The sequence below is a fragment of the Diabrotica undecimpunctata genome, chromosome 5 (genome assembly GCF_040954645.1).
Source record: "Diabrotica undecimpunctata isolate CICGRU chromosome 5, icDiaUnde3, whole genome shotgun sequence".
Taxonomy (NCBI): Eukaryota; Metazoa; Arthropoda; class Insecta; order Coleoptera; family Chrysomelidae; genus Diabrotica; species Diabrotica undecimpunctata.
Window position 1 is genome coordinate 12,547,391 of NC_092807.1, and position 24,249 is coordinate 12,571,639.

At 35.3% G+C, this 24,249-nt stretch overlaps 1 protein-coding gene across 2 annotated transcripts in view; it reads left to right on the plus strand.

Moving 5' to 3' along the window:
* Nucleotides 1-22,040, plus strand: part of LOC140441064 (tudor domain-containing protein 7-like) — a 105,409-nt gene extending 83,369 nt beyond the window's left edge. For both annotated transcript variants that reach the window (XM_072531490.1, XM_072531491.1), the window contains exons 15-19: nt 858-1,060; nt 3,683-3,741; nt 8,210-8,465; nt 10,627-10,778; nt 16,872-22,040. In XM_072531490.1, coding sequence (XP_072387591.1) covers nt 858-1,060; nt 3,683-3,741; nt 8,210-8,465; nt 10,627-10,778; nt 16,872-17,107 — 906 coding nt within the window. In that variant the 3' untranslated portion in view covers nt 17,108-22,040. The remainder of the gene's footprint in view (nt 1-857; nt 1,061-3,682; nt 3,742-8,209; nt 8,466-10,626; nt 10,779-16,871) is intronic.
* Nucleotides 22,041-24,249: the final 2,209 nt, after the last annotated feature.

Genomic DNA, 24,249 nt, shown 5'->3' on the forward strand with positions numbered 1-24,249 from the left:
TTCCCGAAAAGAAAGTTTGGTTTTGGTAGTTTTGAACACACGATCCATCTGAAATAAAAAAGTATATTGTACTTTTGTATTTTATTGACAAAAACAAAATTCACACGACTTCCCAATTACGCCATTTGGAAACCTCCACAATGGCCCAATGATTCCATTTGGATTCATTGATATTTTTAATGTTTACATAAACACTCTTATAAATATGAGCAAACTATAATGGAAATTATCAAATAAAAACAATGTAAGAAGCAAAATAAATTTTTTCGTGCAATTACTGGTTCAATTACTCACCTTGAATGATTTGAAATTTACAGTGAATTGATGATCGTTGTTTCACTATGAAATTTTACATTGAAATGTGACTAACGCTTACTGATAGAATTGTCAAATAAATTAATGCAGCGCCATCTAGTAGGAAGGTGAGCCAACGCAATACCGTTCGCCAAATCGACATAAGTAGTTTCCTTTGCTGCTAAAGCAGAAGATCCCAAATGGGATCATCTGACTGGAAAGGGTTATAAAAGGAGGTGTTACAGATGCAAGTGTTGGAGATGATTTTTTTGTCTTGGCACAAGGGTTTCAGGATCTGTTTGATTGAAAGTATACATCTGGGCGAGTTTACGAGTCCAATTCTTGACGAAGTCAGAAGATTAAATACAGGGTTAGTCGGATTCGATGAAATTCTGCTAGCATAAGATAGGAGTAGTTGCTACCTCCGAAGGTAAAGGGGAAGTTCATGAGATTCACAATAGACTTTCAGCGGGATATAACTTATTTGAATTATTAAAAATGATATATTCTATAGTAAATTCTAATATATACATTCTATAGTAAATGTTTTTTTAATATTCCAGACCAGAATACTTTTGGACAGCCCACCAAACGATTTAAAGTCCTTACTAACTACCGCAATTCCTATGAACGAACCGATAATTGCTAAAGTAATGGGGCACACTCAAGATGAGAATAAACTCCCGTTGGTCGAGTTCTTCAGCAGAACGTCCAAAGGGGGATTGTTCTGTATTAATAAATCCATTAATATGACTAATGAAATAAAGTAAGTATTATTGACATAATATAGGAATTTATTGTTAAAGCACAGAATTAAATCTTTAAAATGGCATCAATTAATAATTGCTTTCCAATCAAACATTTTGACAAACATCCTCTCTTAGTAAGTAAGAAAAAACTAATTCATCATATGTAAGATATACCTAATGACATCATTGTAGCTTTCCTCATGATGCCTATGAAAATAGGCGAAGTATAAGCTTTGCTTTACTATATTCTACGGATTGTTGTTTGATTTCAAACCATTTATTAAAATATTCCGGTCATTATTTTTTGCAAAAACTTCAAAAAGTCACTAACATTATTAACTCGTAAGTTCAGCGATTGCGTCTGTAGTCAGCCAGCAGTATTTAAACTATTTTGTCAACAAGACTTGAACTCGTACTGTTTGCCGTTTAAAATGGTTCTGAATTGAACAACTCGATGAAGTTGTTTGAATAATATCTGAAAAATTAATGTACGACAATGGGTAGGATGCTAACCTGGTCCATCAACCCTCCTCTTTTATCCGGGCTTGGGACCGATGTGGGCATGAACGCAGCTTCTGAGCTACTCAATCCACCCAATACTCGCCCTCATAACCCCCAGGCACATTCTAGATATCCGAACCTTAAATCCAGCAGACCCAGGGAGTGAACACAAACTAGTACTAGCAAAAATAAGAATGAAAATAACACCAAAACATTTTCTACAGGAAATCACCGAGGAAACATTCAATGTAGAATCACTGTGGAACGACTCTACAAGAGAAATGTACCAAAGGAGGCTAGCACAGAAGATACAGCTGAAACAAATAGACAACATCGAAGATATAAACGCGAGCTGGGAGAAAATTAAAAATAACATTGAAGAAGCAGCAACAGAAGCTCTAGGAAAACGCAGAGTCATACTGAATAAAAGAAACAACAACAATACACCATGGTTCAGAAAAGAATTAAAAGAGAAATTTAAAGAGAAACGAGAGGCCTACACGAAGTACAAAACATTAAATACTCCAGAATACCGAGACACCTATAGAAGAAATACGAAATGAAACAAAGCAGTTGGTAAGAAGAACAAAAAATGAACACTGGGAACAGTTTACAAAAAGGATGGAAAGCGACTTCTACGGTACACAAAACAAAAATGGAGATTCATAAGAAACCAACGGAAAGAAATGACAGAATTAAAGGAATACAATAACATACCAGCAAACGAATGGGAAAGATACCTGACGGAACTGTTTAAAGGAAAGGAAAATAATAATCAACACAATAACGTACCTGAAGACACAAAATAGAAATCAGTTTTCAGGAAGTAGAGACAGCCATAAATTCACTCATAAATAGAAAATCACCAGAACCAGACGCAATAACCAACGAGCTTCTAAAACATGGAGGAGAAAATATAACCCTAGAGATGACAAAACTTACGCAAAAACTAATATTGCACTGCAGGATACCAGACGCATGGAGAAACAGCATAATGATGCCATTGTTCAAGAAAGGAGATAAATAAGACTTCATCAATTATAGAGGTATAAATCTACTGAACACCGCACTTAAGCTTACCACAAAAGTCCTAACCAACAAAATCAATAAATAGCACCTTTGTCAGATGAACAACAAGGATTCAGATCCGGAAGATTCTGCATAGACGCCGTATTTGTACTAAGACAAATCACAAGGCCATTGAATACAATAAAGCAGCATATCTATGTTTTATAGATCTGACAAAGGCTTTCGATCACATCCAAGTCGAAGACGTCTTACACCTACTGTATGAAAGAAACATACCAATCAATATTATACAAACCATCGAAAACATTTATTGCCATAATCGAATACAAACGGTGGAGACAAGATCTGATACATCTAGATACATCTAAACGAGACGACTACTAGAAAGAACAGAGATGAAAATACTTCGACGAATATCGGGGAAAAGTCTGTTGGATAAGGAGAGAAGCGAAAAACATAAGAAGAGCATGCAATATACAAAACATCAATAGATGAGAGACAAAACGGAGACAGGAGTGGAAAGAACACATTAGTAGAATGGCAGAGGATAGGATAGTACGAATAGCACGAGATAACTCAGTCATCAAATGGACGAAGTATTGGCAGACCAAGAAAAAGATGGTGCGATAATTTAAACAATTTAGGAGGATAATATTGAAGAAGAAACAGGCTTTAAAGCCTACATACATACATTTTTTTCTTCTTGTTCCTTATAGATAAATTAGAGGCTGAACATAAGAAATTTAAGGAACATGTGGAATAGCAGACGCCTCTAGACAGGCCGAACAATGGTTTCTGGTTGTTTTACGACCATAGAAAAGAAATAAATTGGATATTTGATCGCTGAATATCGTCGCATATTATATTATTGACTTTTTATTGCTGATATTATGACTTATAACTTATTATAAATCTAAATGCTATCTACTATATTTATTGGAAATAAACCACATTTTAATCTTGGTTGAATTCAAAATGACAAGTATTTTCTGTTAAAAGTGTGGTTGCTTCCCATTAAATGCAGTAGATGATAAAGACATATTACAAGAAAATAGGTTCAAAATCGAAGTGCCTTGTGATACTTAAACGATTTTTTTTTCTATTTTCAGAAAAGTGGATAATACTTCAAAAAGTAATAAAAAAGTGCACTTCTCTGCCGAAAATTCAAGTAAGTGTACTTCTAATATCAATAAACTTTCTTAAAGATGTAGAATTAATTAAGCAATGTATAAAGTGTTACAAATAATATTCCTAATTTCTTTTTCAGTATTTTTAGAACGGTTAATTTTTAAAATTTACGGTGTCCTATTTTTTAATTATTTTCGTGATTTTCATTACGCTTGAATTGATGATTTTTTAAATTGATTAATTGGTATCAACGCAATTTTCGAACAAACTCTATTCGAACGAATGAATGTTAAGTTATCTGCTTCTTGAAACTTGTATTTGTCAATGTATATTTGTGTGCTTATTTTTAATTTTTTGAGTGTGGATCCGATGTCAATTTTTCCGTTGTGGTGCACTCTCAGGAGTTTCGTTATTCTTTATTTCCTCATATTCACAGAGTGCGTCGTTATCTGTCTTTATACCCCATTTACTTAGGTTTTGTTTTACAGGGGCTCCTATTGATCCAATCGTAACATACAAGGTATCTTGCAGTAGGATTTAAATAATAGAATACAATGACAGAGAAAAATTAAACAAAAATTAAAGATAACAACATGCCATTAAGACCTTAGGTACTCATCTTCACTCCTATTGGTCCAATTGGGACATGCGAGATATCTTGTAATAGGATTTAGTGAATAGAATACAATGACAGAGAAAAATTAAACATGGACGCACACCAAAGAGGTCTTAGGCATGTAGCACCCAAACGGTTTAACGTACGGAGATGTATGTATGTGGTTCCTTATAGTAGAATTTAGCGAATAGAATACTGCGACAAAGAAAAATTAAACAAGGCGACATTGGCGTATATTGGCCCGTATTGTTAAAATTTGACTTAGAATGCGACGTATTGACGTAAAACTGTGACATTTGACACAGAACGCGAGATAAATACTTGGATTTGCGCTGATAGACGGCGACAAGAAATAACATCCATTAAAACGTGTTCAGCCTACACCATGGATGTGGTATTTGTCGTCCACTGCTCAATATAAACATCCAATTCTTTCGTACACTGTTATATATAAGTCTTGCGTTCTTTTATTATGTCCAAACCTACAAACATCTAGTCACTGACATACAACTCTTAGCAAAGTACCTGGATTTACGCTGATAGGCGGCTACCACAAACAACATATCCATTCAAACTTATTCACCCTACAATATGGATATTTGCACCAAAGTGGTGTTGAGGAGGAATGCACACACTAGGGTTTTAGCAGGGTTTGATTTTATTGAGTTTTGTTTATAATAGGCTGATATCATGTTTAAAGCCTCTTCCATTGTCGACTCTATCTGTGCGAAGGTTTTCCCTTTGAGAGCGATACTAAGATCGCAGCTGTTGGGGTACATTGGCTGGTCATTCGTCTACATTTTAAATAGGGATGGGTGGGGCCAGAATGCTTCCTAGGGTTAGGCCATTTTTCTGAGTTCACCATCGTCTCTTCTTTCCATTTAGCACAACGTAGAAATTGCATAACAATGACCTAATGATCTCTACTAGATCGTAGTCATTTTTTTGCATGTATCACTCATGGTAAATGTGTACATACTGTACAAGGCTGTACAAAATCTTAACATACCTATGCATTAAGTTTGAAAAATTATTAAAAACATTTTTCAAAAATCTGGTTAAAAAAAGTCAAGAATTTGAAAAGAAATTCAAGCAATCTACAAAGAATGAAACTCAAGTGAATAATCAAGAGTTATGTACCAATTTATACATTAATTGGAACTACTGTGATTTATTCAAATGTTGTCTAAATTAGCTTGTGAAAGCTATTGAGTTTATTTGTTAATTGTTTAAACTTTTCTTTAATTATTGCAAACTCTTACTTTTAACGGAATTTAATTTTTTTATAATAATTATAAAATGGTTCAAATGGATGCTTATTGGACAATAAAGCTATTATTTAGTTCTTTTATATTTTCCTATATATACTGTACTGTGCGAATTAATGGAATCATAGGCTGTTTTAATGAAAAAACACTTTATTTAGAAAAAATTATATTTTGACAAAACTATAAAGGTAAACTTACATCTTAGGAAATACATACTTATTAGGAAATATGACCCCCTTTGGCTGCAATTATTGCTTTTACCCGTTTTTGCATTTACTCTACGAGCTTCTGATAGTTCCCACTTCCCAGATATCATTTCATCTCGAAACCAAACCTGAATGAACGCTTCTATCATTTTTATTTTTGTAGTACCGTATATTTTGCGCAGTTTAGCTTTGCAAATGGCCCATAAATTTCCAATGAGGTTGACGTCTGGCGAATTACCGGGCCAAAATGCCTGTTTTACTTCGGTTTTTAGCCTCAATTGACGTTGTCTGACCATCCTTTCTTCGCTCGTCCCATTGATCTTCTTCCATTTGGCGATTTGTCTCTTGCTATTCGTACTATTCTATTTTCTGTCATTCTTTCGATGTGTTGATTCCATTCCACTTTTCTTCTTTTGGTCCACGCGTTTATTTCCTCTATACCACATCTCGCTCGTATTTCCTCACTTCTTACTCTGTCTCTTAGAGTTTGGTTTGTTATTTTTCGTAAGACTTTCATTTCTGTTGTTTCCAGTAGTCTTTGTGTTTTCGCCGTATCTGCTCTTGTTTCCGCTGTGTACGTCATTATCGGTCTTATTGTTGATTTATATATCCTGTTGTTCGTTTCCGTTGTGAGGTATTTCTTTCTCCAGATTGTGTTGTTGAGACATCCTGCTGCTGTGTTTGCCATGTTCCCTTGTTTTTGTACTTCTTCTTCCACTTTTCCGTAGCTTGACAGTTTTATTCCCAAGTATTCAGTTTCCATCACTTGTTCTATTATTTTGTTATTTACGACTAGTTTACATCGTCTCGGTTCCGCTGATATCACTATCGCTTTAGTTTTCTCTGTTGAGATCTCCATGTTTTATATGAGCACCGTATCTTCGAATTCTTTAATTAATCTTTGTAGGTCATCTTCATTTTCGGCTGTTATTATGGCGTCGTCGGCGTAGCATATTATCCTTATTTCCTTTTCTCCCATTCTATATCTTCTTCTTTTTTAACTTTCTTTATGATTTCATCCATTATCAGATTAAATATTAATGGGCTCAGCGAATCTCCTTGTCTAATGCCAGTTTCATATTTGATAGGTTGCGATAGTTTCCTTTACATCTTACCATAGCTATGTTATCTTTATATATATTCTCAATGGTTTTTACTAAATCCAGTGATATTCCCTTTCCATGTAATAAATGTATCGCCGTCCCGAATTCTCACTCTATCAAACGCTTTCTTCAAATCTATCAGACACATATATGCTGGTTTGTTGTATTCCAGCGACTTTTCTTTTATTTGTCTTATTACAAAAACTGCATCCGTGCATGATCTTCCTGTCCGAAATCCTTTAATTAATTTTTTTATTTTTCAAAAATTCCATCATTTGCTTTGACTTGTGACAGGGAGTCCTGTTGAAGAATCGCTTCTCCTTGGGGCTGACATTTTTGGAGTTCTGTGTCTAAACGATGTTCCAACATAATATATTTGTATTTTTGGCTGTTCATCACGCCTTCGATTGGTACCAAAAATCCAACCCCCATGTATGAAAAACACTCTCAAAAAATTTTTTTGACTGATGTTTTACGGTTTGATCAATATGAGATGGTTTAAGGTTTTCATTGTCAGATTTCCTGACGAATTTAGACCGCTGTCCCTGTGAGTTTCATTTGTAAATAGGACTTTTCTCCAGTCGTCTACAATCCAATTAGAGTATTTTTGGCCCAAAATGGCCCTTGTTTCTTCATTTGTTCATTTAGAAGCTGTTTTTTTTTGTGGACGTATTGCCCTTCTACCATTCTCCAAAAGTATTTTCCGAACAGTTGAGTCATGAATCACTACATATGATGCTGCTACATCCTGTTGGAGCTCTCGACTTGTGTTTCTTGGGTCCAATTTACTCTTTCGAAGTAAAAATCTTTCATCTGCTGGTGTTGTTTTTTTCTTTCTTCATTTTCTTAACCTTTTCACATCCATTGATCCCGCTTCTCGTTTACGCTTCAAAATCTTGCTTATTACCCCCTGACTCACTCCACACCTTTTTGCGATTTCTCTTTGTGACATAGAAGTGTGTTCTCTTAACGTGATAATCTTATCACGCTTCCTAGGCGTAATGGAATTAAACGAAACAGCACAAACTTAGTGGGAAATGTCCCAAAACACCCTCAAATAAAAAGTAGAGAAAAGTAAGGTTATGTTTTTAATGCTTGGTCAGTTGTAAATGTGTGGACAATGTTGCCAACTGTGAATATTGAAAAATGTCACAATGATTCAATTAATTCGCACAGTACTGTATAAGGTTTTCAGTAAGAACGTTTATATAATAATTCGGTTACTAAGTCTAACCTATATTTAGGTAGGAAAAATAGTTAACATCTATTATTAAAATATCTATTATAAAAATAGTTAACAACGATTATTTTTCAGAGCATGTTCCTTCTGGCGGCCAGTTAGAATGTCCCCCATTACCCGAGAAAAACACTTATTTCGAAATACACGTACCTTTCGCCGTGAACCCCTACAATTTCTTCGTTCAGCCTCTAGAATCACTTTCGAAGTTGAACAGAATGATGGAACAACTACAGGATAAATACAAACATGTCACGTACAGTCCTCTCACTCTGGATCAAATTCAACCCGGTAATATATACGCCTCCAGATTCGACGATGGAAACTGGTATAGGTAAGATGATTTAACTAGATTTTCTCCTATCGAATGTTGTAAAGCATCATCGCACTATTTTTGAATCTCATGATGCATATCTCTCCATATAAGCCAAACATTCAATTTTATAGTTTGTATAATACTACAAATACACCTCTGTATTGGTTATTTCATCTGCCTATGATTTCTTTTAAGAGCATTACATCCCAAAAGAGTTTTCTGTAAAGAAGTTGTAGTATTTTGTGCAAATCTCTATGTTAAGGTTACCATAACAGTGGGTTGTCGATCAGGATCAAACAGTTTATTTAATCGTACAGTAGCATTGAAGATTGTATATGAATAATTGTGTAAGACTAAGGATATGATGGTTCTTCTAATATGAGTGGCAAGTATATAGGTACTCAAACCAAAATGCACGGAATATTGACGTCAATTCAGACAATGTTTTAGATATAATCCCAGAAAAATCAAATTATAACTCCCAGTATATGGGAAATGAGTCAATACTCACGATCTTAAATAGTTTTTATTATTTAATGATGGTAAATTTTGGGCTACCGGTTTCAAGGCTTACATCGTCAGGCGCCAGTACGTTAGTCTTATTTATATTAAAAATTACAAGCTAAAACAACATAAAACAAACAATGAATAACTGAAACACAATAAAATAAGACTAAATACGAGGATGGATTGATATAAAACTAGCCTTTGATAGAAAAAACAAGTTTTTTGGAATTAAATCGATTTATTGCTCAACATAGTCCTCTTTTAGCTCGATACACTTACTAAGACGATATTCCAATTTTTTTATTCCATGCGAATAGTACTTTTCCTCGAGCTCTTCAAAATAGCCCGAAGTTTCAGCGACGACTTCATCATGTGTTGCGAAACGGCGTCCTCCGAGCCATTTTTTTAGGTTTGGAAACAGGAAAAAATCGCTGGCGGCAAGATCTGGGGAATACGGTGGATGTTCAACCAATTCATAGCCCAATTCGTGTAATTTTGCCATGGCGATGGCCGATCGGTGAGCCGGTGCATTGTCTTGGTGAAAGAGCACTTTTTGCGTTCCAAACCGGGGCATTTTCGACGCAATTCGGCATCTCATCGATCCAATAATGCTGCGTAGTGCTCACCATTGATTGTTTTTCCTTTTTCCAAGTAGTCGATGTGGATGATGCCCTTCGCATCCCAGAAAACGGTCGCCATCACTTTGCCTGCCGAATGTGCACTCTTTGCCTTCTTCGGCGGCCCTTCGCCGCGTTTGCGCCAATGTTTCTACTGTTCTTTGGTTTCCGGTGTGTAATAATGCACCCAGGATTCATCAACGATGATAAATCGGCGAAAAAAATGTTTTCATGTTTTTCATTTAATCTATTGTCAGCAAACGCGGCACCCATCGCGCGGATAGCTTTTTCATGTCCAAATGATGGTGAATGATGTTGTGTACGCGTTCGTATGAAATGTTTAGGACCTCTATTAACTCGTAGAGCTTAATTCGACGATCTGCCATAATCATGTCATGGACTTTGTTGATCATTTCCGGCGTGGTGACTTCATTTGGCCTCCCGAGACGCTCATCATCAAAAACACTCGTACGACCACGAACAAATTCTAACGAAGGTGCAACCTTACCATAAACTTCGTCCAGGTCGGCTTTGATTTGCACGTTCGTTTTACTCTTTTTGTGCAGGAACTTAATCATCGAACGATACTCGACTTTTTCCATTTCTCCGAAAACACAAAATTTGCTTGCTTTTGACGGCTGTAAAAACCAAACTAATTGTTTTTAAAACTTAAAATTGTGACAGACGTCATGTCATGAATGGCAAATGTCAACACCGAAACCAATTCGGTATCAAGTAGCGCCATCTATCACAGGCTAGTTTAATATCAATCTATCCTCGTAATAGCAAATTAAGCAAGCCGCTATAATATTAATTGAGAGTGAGATTGACAAAGTAAATATTATATTGGGACGTTGGTACCATTGGGTGTAACCAATCTGATTCCATCAGTGAGTAAGAAAGAGACGTATCATAAAAAATAATTCGTTAAGTTCCAGCGGATAGACTGCATGAATAGATATATTTGAAATATTTTCGTAGTTGGAGTGTAAACCTGCTATCTGTATGCTCTACAAAGCCGAATTCTTTAGAAATGTTTGTTATTTTTATTTCAGGACCACCGTGATTAAAGTGATTCATGACGGATCAATATCGGTCTTTTACTGCGATTTCGGTTACTACAGTAACTTGACTTTACAACAGTTGATCCCTCTGGATGTTGAGTTTCTGACGTTACCTTATCAAGCTCTCAAAGCCAAAATGTCAGGTGAGTTTTCTGTTTTGGACTAAATTAGTACATCTTTTAACAAAATTAATAGTAAAGTATGTGCACCAGAGAGATAGAATATTTAAAAGCTTTTGACGCGCTTCTTCAGAACTGCACAAACTATTTTTAACATTGCTTATCATTTACATGTAGAGATATTTTGTAATTTTATTATGGGGTAATTCCACGTCAACCATGCTCTGTGTTCAAAATGGTATTTGGGTTAAAAAAATAATGAGAAATTGCAGAAAACTGTCGAAAAGACGTAAAATTTCGGAAAAATTGGGAATTGGGACTTTCATTGAATGTAATATCATTTCATCCTCTGATTTAAGAGCTGTGCTTATTTTTACCTTAACAGGTTGACTGCCATGTGCACCAATATGGTGCACACTATCACATCCATAAGCTTGTTTCGAAAATCAATATATCGGTCCTGGGGCCACACCGTATTGTTTGTTAAATCGGCTTTTTGTTTAAATATTTGATTATCGATATAGTATTTTGAGACTTCTATAGTATTTTTTTGCAATATACAACAAATATAGTATGTGCCACCAATGTGGTACTAATGGCTTCGCAGAGCATAATTTAATTTGACCTTGTCCATACCAATTCGGCACGAAGTTGATGCGGTCGGCTCTTGCCAGTGTTGAACTATTTATAGAAATAGGAGCTCTTGTTAGTTGACTGACAGTTCAGCAGGATGGATGACTGAGAAACATAACGTGTGTTACGATTATACAGAGAGATTCTTACGCCTTCTATAGGAAGTGAAAGCGAGTTGATGATAGTGATTTAGACAACAATTTTACAACTAATAATGACGAAGACAATAGATTCCCAGAAATAGAAAGTGAACTAAAGGATATAAAATGGGATATCCTTGGTATATGCGAGACCAGAAGAAAAAGTGATGAGTATATAATACTAAAAAATGGCACACATTTTATGCATAAAGGTGGCGAATACACGGGAGTGGGATTCTTGGTAAAACAAAGCCTCACACAGTGTATCGAAGAATTCAAGCCCATATCCGACAGAGTAGCATATCTCATCATCAGGATTAATAAAAGAACCACTCTGAAAGTGGTGATCCAAGTGTACGCTCCGACCAAAAGCCACGACGATGAAGAAGTAGAAATATTTTATGATGAAATAAGAACAGCTATAGATACAAATAAAGCAAATTACGAAATACTATTAGGAGATTTTAATGCTAAATTGGGCAAAAAAGAGGAAGATTACGAACATTTAATTGGTAACTATGGCTACGGGAAAAGAAACGATAGAGGAGAAATGCTTCTCAATTTCATGAATGAACATAACATGTACTCAATGAACTCCTTTTTCAATAAAAAACCAAGCAGAAAATGGACATGGATGAGCCCCGATAAAAAGACAAAGAATGAAATAGATTATATCTTAACGAAGAATAGAAACCTAGTAGAAGACGTATCAGTATTAAATCAGTTTGACCTAGGAAGCGATCATAGACTAATAAGAACAAAACTAATAATTAACAAAAAACTAGAAAGAAAAAGAATACATGAAAAAAGATATGGACATCTGAAGAAATCAAAAATAGTGAATTTAATAAAAAGATAGCGAATGCATTAAATCAAGTTAGCATGCAGCAGATAAACTCCAATGATATTGATGATTAGAATAACCTTATTACCGAAACAGTGAATAAAAGCCTTCTGCAACTGAAAAAACCAAAAACAATATACAATGAATTAGACAAAGAAATATTACAACAAATAAAAAGAAGGAAGATCTTAAATAAATCTAACAAAAGGGGAACCGACGAATATAGAGAACTTAATAGGCAGATTAGAAAAGGAATCAGACGACAAAAAAGAAAAGAAAACGAAAAATTAATAACAACAACTATTGAAAAAAATAAGAGTATGAAATGCCTCAGACCGACACTAGGACGACGTCAGATGATATCATTAATGGGAAAAGACGAAAATGAAATCACAACTAGAGAAAACATACTGACACGAATAGAAGAATTTTACACAGAACTTTACAGAACACATCAACAAGATGATGAGATGAGACCAGCACGGAAATTAATAAAGAATGTTGGATCAGAAATAATGCCAAAAGTAACAATTTCAGAGGTAACTACAGCATTGGAAAATATGAAGAGAAATAAAGCTGCAGGAGAAGATAATATTACCACAGATATGATATTAGAAGGAGGTAAGGAACTAATTGCAATTGTAACTAAGCTTGTGGACAGTTGTTTACATCAGGGCAAAGTCCCTAAGAGCTGGAACAACTCTAAAGTAATCTTATTACACAAGAAAGGTGATCGAAAGTCGAAAATTGGAAAACTACAGACCCATCAGCCTACTGTCACACCTGTTTAAAATACTCACCAAAGTCATAACTACTCGACTAACAAGGAAATTAGACGAATACCAACCATATGAACAGGCAGGTTTTAGAAAAGGCTATTCAACTTTCGATCACCTGTTAACCACAAAAATATTAATAGAAAAATGTAACGAATACAAGTTTCCAGTTTTCCTAGCATTTGTAGACTACGAAAAAGCTTTCGATACCATAGAACACACGGCCGTAATAAACTCAATGCAAAATTGTAGAATAGACAGCAGATATATTAACTTAATAAAAGAAACTATGAACCAAGCTACAGCTACATACTACCTAAATGAAAATGAACACACGAACCCTGTACCATTAAACAGGGGAGTCAAACAGGGAGATACTTTATCACCCAAACTGTTCACCTTAGCTTTGGAGGACGTTTTTAAAAACCTAAATTGGAAATATAAGGGAATAAACATCAATGGCCGCTACCTCAGTAATCTACGATTTGCAGATGACATAATCCTGATAGCTACTGACCTACAAGAAATGCAAACCATGCTTTTAGAACTACATACCGAATTTTCTAAAATAGGACTGAAAATGAATTTAAACAAAACAAAAGTCATGCACTCCGAAGACACCGTGACAATAATAAACGATAAAGTTATAGAAAAAGTTGAAGAATATATATACTTAGGACAAAAAATAATACTAAATAGGGAAATTCAAACTGAAGAAATAAAAAGAAGAAGAAAGTTAGCTTGGGCAGCATTCGGTAAACTGAACTATATACTCAGAAATCAACAAATTCAATTACATCTTAGATCTAAAGTTTTTGATGCATGCATTATTCCGATATTAACTTATGCGGCACAAACATGGACAATCACAAAAAAGAATATGAATATACTTAGAGTCACTCAACACGCGATGGAAAGAGCAATGCTAGGTATATCACTTAAGGACAAGAAAACAAACACATGGATAAGACAGAAAACCAAAGTCACCGATGTGGTGCAAAAATCATTAAAGTTGAAATGGGAATACGCTGGACATGTAGCTAGGAGCGATCTAAACAAATGGCACAGATCAATTTTAACCTGGAGACCATACCAACACAAAAGACCCAGAGGCAGACCTATGAGATGGACAGATGATCTGAAAAGGACTGCCGGGAAAAATTGGCTACAAGTAGCGTACAATAAAAAACAATGGAAAGGAAGACTTGAAGAGGCTTATGTTCAGATGTGGACGTGAATGGCTAGACGAAGAAGAAGAAGAATGACGAGGAGTTGAGTAATACAGAGAGTGATGACTTCGCTAATCCACCTAGAGTAGCAAATACGCTGCTCTTGCCAGGTAATTTTTATGAAATCATTATAAGTAATATCTGATTGGAGCAGACCAGACGCCTCAAAATTTAAAAATATTATCTATAATAAAAACAATGAAGACGTAGGTATAAATTCCGATATTCCGAGACTTTACACAATGGAAATCCAATTGATTTTTTGACCTATTCTTGGATGATAATGTTATTTCAATGATTGTTAAAGAAATTATCGCTACGCTATTCAACGGCTAAATTCTCCGAATGTTAAAAGATGTTCTAGAGTGCAACAATGGATTTTCACTAGTATGCTACATTTATCTGATAATTCAAAAGCACCTGAAGGTCCTTAAGCACCTGAAATCTTCGCACGTTTTCGCAGATCGTTTTTTTGGTAGGGTTACAAATGTTGACAATAGCATATGGCGTTAAACAGTTCAGTTAACTCCTTCGTGCTCACTTCACTCATCACCTTAATAAATTCAACGGGTATTTCGTCGTGATCTGTGGTCTTACCATTCTTAGACTGTTTTAAAGCTGCTTTCACCTCGCTTTCTACTATTGACGGCCCTGTCATGCAATTGATTTCTGGAAGGTTACCTCGGTAGTCCCAGAAAAGTTCTTCGATGTACATTTTCCAGGTTCCAGGTTCCCGTCTTTGTTTATGAGGAGGTGTGTGTTTCTTCTCTTGTATTGACCAGTGGCTTCTCGAATCTTTCGGTGGATATTTCTATAATCGTGTTTCACTTGGAGCTCTTCGATAAGTGTACATTTTTCTTGCATCCATGTCTTCTTGGCTCTTCGTATTTCTTTTTTGTTTGGTTGATTTCTTGGTATTTCTTCGCGTCCCTGTCTTTCATTAATCTCCTTTGGTCCATCATCTGCAGAATGTCATCAGTCATCGATTCTTTATTTTTTACTCTTGTTTTCTTTTCCCGCATTTAGCATGACGTCTTTGATATAACTCCATTTTTGTTCTACACTCTGTTCTTGTTGTTTAGCGGTTTCTAGTTTGTCTCTCATTGCATCTCTTACGTTCTGACGAACTACGCGGTATTTTAGAGTGTCATAGTCTAGGTTCTGTTTAGGTTTACTTTTGATGAGTTTCTTTAGTTTGAGTTCTATCTGGCCCACTAATGGGTTGTGGTCCGATGAGACGTCTGCTCCTGGGAAGGTCTTCGCCGAAGTCAAGCTGTTCTTGAATCTTATGTTAATGAGAATAAAGTGTATCTGGTTTCTGATGATATAGTTTGCAGTATCTGCAGGTGACTTCTACGTATAAAGTCGTCTCGGGGAAGTCTAAACCAGGTGTCAGCAAGGGTAAAATCTTCTTCTTGACAAAATTGGATAAGTCAGTCTCCCCTTTCCTTTTTTTCGCCTAAGCCGTGTTGTCCGACAATGTCTTCTATTCTGCTTTTGCCAACTTTGGCATTGAAATCACCCATGATTCTTGGTATATTTTAGTGCTTTTTGTACAAGTGCGTAGAACTCCTCGATATCCTCGTCTGGCTTTTTTCTGATGTTGGAGCGTAAATTTGAATGATGTTCATATTAACGGGTCTACTTTGCAGCTTCATCAGAATGACCTATCAGAGAGAGGTAGCACGCTGATCACAGCCCCAGCGACCTTTTTGCTCAGAATCACCGCTACGCCATTCCAGTGATGTTTCCCGCATAATATACTATATGCTCATCCACACAGCACTGTCCATCTCATCTCATTGATTCCCATCACGTCGATATTTAGTCTTTTTCTTTTCTCTATTAGTGTTTAAATATTGGTAAGGATTTCGTGGGTTGACGACCTGGGAAGCCTTACATGTTCGTGTTCTTCCTACCCTGCCGGATCTTGGTATCCGAAGTCCATGATCAGTACCTTCTTCCAAATTGGTTTACATTAACCATGATGAATGAACTAATGACTATTTCTGGGGTGGTTTCCCGTTGCCTTCCCCATCGCAGTGTCACAGCCGTTTGACTCATAATGCGAGTGGGGCCTGTGAGTATCTAGAATTAAGCCTACAGGATTTTTTTTACTTTCCCACAACCTTAATCCAGTAATGACATTACTGTTGCCTAATGCCATATCCTCAGTTGATCCACAGGTACTTATTTGGCTATGCCTTATTCGTACCTGTCTTGCATATCTGCAGGAACTTTTTCTATCCGCCATTGGGACGCGTCGTGTCGGGGTTGAGGACTTCCCCGCCTAGTCTGTCTTACGTAAAGCACTGAAAGGCCCCTACTCAATTCAAAGCTCCTCCTCCACGCAAGTTGAGATCAGCCATCAGTTATATATTTTATTTACTGCATTTTGAAACCAGGGTATTTGATTTGTTAAATTTATATTAAATCAGTTCTAAATACTACCAATATATCATTAATTGATTAAAATTACTTGCCTCTTTTTTCAGGAATCAAACCGAAAGACACAAATTGGACTGTAAAGCATTGTGATAAATTTAAAGAGATGGTCGAAAGGAAACACCTCTACTCGTTTGTTGTAAATATAGAGAAAGATCAACTCTATGATTCGGATTTGGTGCTAGATCTTTTACTCATAGACACATCTTCCGAAGAAGATCTGAGGATCGATGAGTATCTCATTAGCCAAGGAATCGCAGTTAAAGCTTCGCCAAAGTCGACTTGATTTTTAGTGTTTAAGTGATTTACTCCAGTTTAAAAATACTATGTATTCGTTTGCTAACCTTAATGTTCATTCCCGTTTTGTTCGATGTTCAAAAATAACTGTAGTTTGACAGAGTAAAGTAAGACTGTATGTAACTTACAAAATGGGATACAAAATGAACAAAAATGACATTTGTGATAGTAGAAAATTGATAATGAATGAGAACATGATCAAAGTTTGCGCCCTTGATTCCAAAAAACCCAGTAGTAACTTACCATATTCTAATAATTCCCAACATTCCATATTATCTAACATCACAATCTATAAATTTAGTCTAAGGTTATCAGAAATTACTTGTTAAAGCGTAATATTTATGTGTACGAGGGTAATGTGAAAAATTCTCTATAATACTGTGATACCAAGAGTTTCTTATTAAAAGTTAATTTTTCCAATGTATTACATTAGTTCAACACAACCGTATCCAGTTTGTATTACAGGACTGTTTCCCTAAAATTCTGCTCTTGAAAGGTCTTCAAAATATCTATTCGCTATTGATATTGCCTTGTCATTGAAGCAAAAAAGTTTTCCAGTCCTAAATTTCTAAATTTTCATTTGGCCAAAACTCTTTTCTGGGCGAATACTGATAAAAGATCATTTTTTAGTGTGCCAACCAGCTTTTTTTAAATTGTTTCGTCCAACTTGCCGATCAATAAGTAGAGGGTTCAGAATAGAAGTTAACGAAAGAAGTCACTTTATCATTATTTGAGCTACAGAGGTTTAAAGTTAAAGCTTTATAAAAAAAATCACCCGTTAACATTTTTAAAAGTATATATTCAATTTAAGAAAGCCAAGGAGTAATTTAGACATTTACATTGCTTTTATTGGCCAAATTTTATGTAATAACTCCAAAAAATGCAAAAAAGTGGTCTTGGTTCAAATGTATTGTGAAGAATTTTAGAAAGATAATGAACTAATTCCAAGTGTTGGTAATACACCTTATTTTTACATCTACTTAGAGATCAAATTAGAAATATTAAAACAAAATTCTTAGGTAAAAGGAAAAGTTAATTGACATAAAAAACGAATCGTCGCAGTCGGTATCATTTTCTTCAGTCGCTTCGTTGTCCTGGGTTTGACGAATTGGCTGATTCCCTGGAAGGTTTCTGAAGTATCCATGATGAATAGGGGGTATCTAAGGTAGCAGAGACAACATGTCCTCCTTTTTTTTTTAATTTATTTGTATTCTGGTTGGGTAAAGCTGATCCTGCTGTACATACAGTCAACAAGGTTTGCACTTCCAGGGGTCTTCCAGGCCGTGTTTTACTTGTCTTTTTGAGATGTCCAAGGTTCGAAAACTCGAATAAATGAACTTTAATAAAATGAAAGGCAGATATCGAGCACACTTTTATTAATTTAATCTTGCCCAAGTACTTTCGCTATCTAAAGCATCATCAGAGGCATTTCGTCAATTTTGGGCTATCCAACAAGTGCAGATTGTAGTGTTTGTACAGTTTTATGTTTAATGTTATGTTTATTACATTCTGTACTTGTTGGATAGCCCAAAATTGACGAAATGCCTCTGATGATGCTTTAGATAGCGAAAGTACTTGGGCAAGATTAAATTAAGAAAAGTGTGCTCGATCTGCCTTTCATTTTATCAAAGTTCATTTATTTTTATTCGAAAATGTTCTCCTCAACCACCGTATCGTAAACCAATTTATTTCCCTACCTTCAGTATCCTTTTTCCTGTTTAATCCAATAGAGGGTCTTGAACAAGTTTCGGTAGAATATAGCTCGTTTTTATGTTTCTATTTTTCCCAGTGCACGAGTTAGATGTCCTGGCATGTTCAAACAAATGTTTCTTAAGGTATGTTAAGGTAGGCATGAAACTAGATCTTCAGAATCCCTTCCACCATTAGTCTCATCCCACACGTGCATATAGGCAGTGATCTTATTAAAACAATGAATGCCAAAGTTGAAGATATAAAGATTTGTCTTATAGTGAGTTTGAGAAAAGGCAATGCCTATTGAAGGTCAAATGTGCAAACATTTATCCTGCGAGGCTTCCGCTGATTTTTTTTTTTGGTTCTGCGCTCGCTTATTCTGCTCGCCTTAAGTGCAGTTCTCTTTATGTCTTTAAGTCGGCTGTCTTTTTCTCATCAGTTTCGCACGAATTTTTTGAAATAACGTGTCACAGTTGCTGCAAGCGTCCTTTGAAGGAGGTTTAAAGTGCAAGTTAAATTTTTGGCTGAAGATTCAGTAGTAATATTTTTCTTTCACAGAATATCTGTTCTAACTTTCACATCTTCTTCTTCTCTTTGTATAAATGACACATTTTCTTAATATTCAAATTTGGACTTGAGTATCTTTTGTTCCCATTGTTCTTTCTTGTATAGTGGCTTTGGTAGCAGAGAAATGACTTTCTTCTTCCTTTGCCCTATCCGTTTCGGACGTTGGCTATTAACAAGGCTATTTTGACTTTGTTTACGGCACCTCTGAACAGTTCGGTCGATGTTAGTCCGAACCATTGTCGAAATGACTTTATATGGTCAAAAACATCTGAGTCGTCAATTTTACGCGACGCTGCTTTTCCCCTGAGGTCAATAACGGCAGTAACTTCTGTTTTATTTAAACATCTGTATGCATTTTTTGAGACATTTACAGTCATATCCAGAGAAAAATATCTTCGATTACGTTACCTTATTACTGTGAGATGTGTACTCTTTACCGCTGTTACGATTCAGCTTCCTTTTGATAACTCTCCAGTTTTCGAAGTTCCTCAGGCGCTTTCTTCATCATGAAATCTTTTCATTTTCCCAATCCGAAAGGACAGGGGGAGGAATGATGTTGATGTTAGCACTATCAGAGACAGGTACAATGTCACCTGGAACTCCATCGTCCGCGATTTAAATACCTTTCTCTCTTGATGTAATGGGTTGAATCAGAATATGAGAAATGTTAGTGTCGATTAGAAGGCTCTTGTGAGGACGATTCCATTTCAATTTGGCCGACAGAACAGCCTTGTTCTGGTAGATGTATCACCCTCTACAAAAAATGTATGAATTAGATGTTTACCGCCTTAGGTCCGTGATACACTCTTCAACCAACATCAAACACTTTGAGTAGCAATAAACTATAACAACATTGTATTTACCTGTGTCAAATTCGCCTAGCGATCACTCTTCACCTGATCCAGATGAAATATCAATCGTATAATACAACTAGTCAACAAAAATACTGTGTAATAAACTGTCCAAAGCTATAACGTAAAGGTTTAAAGCACGTCAACACAGAACTGTACACAGTAAACAAACATTACCTGGACTTGGTTCAGTAGTATTCTGACAGAAAATCAATTAGTCAGTAAACACCAGAACTTGCTGCTGCCTAGCTGATATTGTCAGAACAGGACTTGGTTCATTATTACACTGAAAAGTTACCTATTTGGTGCATGTTATAGCGTTGTTAACTCGTAAATGACAAAAAGTGGACTTCATTCACTTCTATGACCCTCCAAGTTATGCAGTGAATCCGTTGGATCTTTGAACATTGTCATCATTCGTATTGCAGGAATTAAACAAAAACATGTGAACTAACTTACGTCACTTACAAAAATTAGAAAATGACTAATATTACCATGGACGTTTTCATAATTCTCTTGTATTTCATTTATTGCATTTTAAAAACTGGGTATACATTATGGACGCGATTTTCAAATTTTTGGAAACGTACAGGTTGTCCAATAACATCTACAGTAAATAAATATTTAAACCCGTCCTAATCAGAAATAAAAGTGTTTTCATTGCATATTAGCAAATATATGGGTTATGAAAACTGAATAGAAATATACTTCAGGGCACCATTATCTTGATCATTTTGTTTACTCAGTGTTAAATGTGGTGTGTAATATATACATAGGTGTGTAAGCTTGTTTAATATTTAAACCTGCCAATACATTGCAGATATGTTCTTCAACCGTAGTTGGTTTTAGTCAATATTTGCATGTACAATAGTAAAAATTAGGACGTTTTTATTATTATTAATTTTCATCAACTTTCTGTTGGAAAACTACCCAAAACGAAGTATTAGTTGACTTAGTAGTTTCCACCAACATAAAACAATAATTACATGTGTAACTACTTGCTACGATTTGGACGGAAAATATTTCACCTTATCCTCGTAAATATCACAATGCTGTTACAGTGGCGTATAAAATTAAAATATACAGCATTAATTATTGCATAAGAATTATTTGAATACATTTTATATTAGTTTGTATCAAAATTGCTACCTTGCTTATTTTATTTGAGTAGTTTGGCTCAACTACTACTTTGCAGAACTACTATGTTAGACTTTTAATTCTTCTGTACATAAATTATTTTAATTATATTAAACCGTAACTAACAAGACTAAAATTAATAATTATGGCCAATGACTTCCTCTATTATAATGTCTGTTTTTTACGTAAGCGCCCGGACTCTACATAGTCCGAGTGCTTATATCACATTTCTATATTAATCTAAAGATCTGATCGTGAAAGATTCGTAAGTACTGATGATTGGCTAATGTAGCTTGGCACCGTAGGTGCTCAGTGACGAGACCTCGTTCTAGCGTATAGATATAGATATTACTATAACTGCGTGAATTGCACTCTTCGTCACTTTCACACATGTTCCAAATTTACACTGGTCAAATAATACAATTTCTACAATTGCGCATTTTTTAAGTGCCACGCTACACCAGTCAACTAAGAACACAAAATCGTCGTGTAAAAGGTTAGCAAACGACACGTCCATATTAATCGAAAAATATTTTTAAGAACCACATTTTTTTCATATTAAAAATATTTTCTATCGACGTTCCTTACTCTAAAGTTTATTTTGTTTTAAAGAAACTGTTTTTGTTATTTATTTTGTATGTATTTTGTATTAGAGTAAATAGTATTACTTAAGTGGTACATTGTTTATGTTTATTTAGATCTGAGGAGGAACATATTGGCTGTTAGTGCTTCATAATTGTTGATAAGGAAGTTACAATTAATAGGTAAAAGTTTAGGTTGTGTCTCTGAGCAGAAACTACTTAAAGGTTTGTTAATTTGAAATAATTGAACATTTCACTGTTAAATCTTTCTCTTTGACTTGTCACAACTCGTCGATGGTGCACAGGTGGGAACAGCTTTAACATTGTCCTTTTGTTGGCTCTTGGTTGACCTATTCAACAGCATGTGGGTGACGACTTGGTTTACTGTGACCTTGTGTGATTTATGATCTTTATCGGCACCGGTAGCTTTGTCAACCAGGATCAGTGCTATTTTAACATTATGTATCATGTCCATGTTTTCCTTTCTATAAGTGGTAATAATAATATCTTATGGCATTTTTGACAGGAAGATCCTTTCGGACAGGTTCCGGCGCCATTTGCATCTTTAGTCCTGTTTCAAGTAGCAGTGTCGGTGCACACACTAATCCAGGGGGACTGACGGCTTAACGTGCTTATCATTTTTAGAAATAAAAATGTCATTGTTGGTGACGAGATTCTAACTCGTGCGCTCTGGCTTATGAAGCCAGTATCATACCGCCGAGCTACGGCCGTCCTCAGTCGTAATAAAATTGTTCCACAGTGAACTGTTTCTTCGCTAAAAGAATCCACAATATAAAGTTTTTCGTATCTTTTCACATCTTCGGATTCGTTGAGATTTCCTAACACCCACTTTCGTCTGTCCACGTTTTATTAGTTTCACAGAATCCTCCTCCTTCTATGTACCATTCCTATTGAGGTTTGTGACCAGAATGACAAAGTTTTGTCTATTGTGGGCTTGGTTTATGGGAGGGTTTATTTCAGTTCTGGTCCAGTATCTTATATTCCTGAACCACGATTTCTATTCGCCCTTAACAACACTTCTATGTTGGTTGCTCTTGTGACCCAGCTTATTGGCAACATTCTTCTATACAGCTACATTTCAAATGTATTTTTCTTCTTTTTATATAGACATGACTGTTTTTCAATGTCAGTGTACGTCAGGACACCCCTTGACGTACTCATAGTTTAATGTTTACCAATTTAGTGTTCACATTGTTTGTTCGAATATAGTTCAAAAGTTTTTTTGTGATCAATAACGCAGGTGTAGAAGTTTCTTTTCACTTCCAAATATCTCTCAGCTATGGTCTTTAGTCCCAGTTTCACAGAATGAGTGCCCATACCTGCTAAAATATTGTAGTCAACCACTGATTAGGAATGATCATCACGAAAATCAGCCATGCATTTTGAAGTTTAAAATTATCACTCAACATTTCACATCTTATATTTTTCTTATTGATACTAATTTTAGAAACGATAGGCTTAGTGACTACATTTCTCCAATTTTGGTACTTTCATTTTGAACTGGATTTATGCTTTTGATTTCACTATTCGGCCTTCATATAATATTTTTTTGGTGTCTTAAGATGAAAGGCAAATATAAAAAGCAGCCTATTATACATCTAGAAATGCCCTTCGACTGCATCTCCTTTATGCTCCGGCTATGATGCTTCAACGTATTGGGGCTCATCAGAAAGTGCTTGGCTGAAGACTGATTGGCAGATCCCTCATTCATATATCCCGATATGCGGTGGGCATGAGTATATAAGCGCCATATAGTGCCATCTTTTATTTTTCTGAAAAAATAATTTAGTACACATTTTAGCGGCCGATATGTAAATAAGAAATACACAGTTGTTTCTATTGTGTGTCATTAAAAGTTTATGGCGCCTACATACTGATCAATTTTAGTGCTCTTTAAATAATTAATTGAGGAATCCGGCACTAAAAATGGTAAGGGGCAATCAAGAAGATTTTGTGTTTTGAAGTGTTGAATTTTGAAAAAAATATTGTTATATTTTTCATTAAAAAATATAGGCATTAAGTAGGCAAAATATGAAAAACCAAATATTTTTTTATAATGTTTATTTAGAAAATATGAAAATATGCACTACAAGTTAACATTGTTTGCCTAAAATATTTCAAGTAGTTTCATGTAATGTGTTAACTGTTATTGACTTACCATAACTTGGTAGGCATTATGAGTTTATTTTAAATTTGTATACCATTCCTAGTAAACAGCTGGAATTCATTCCAAAAATTATTTTACATCTTTCAGTTTTTCTAGGTTAATACTAAGAGGCTGA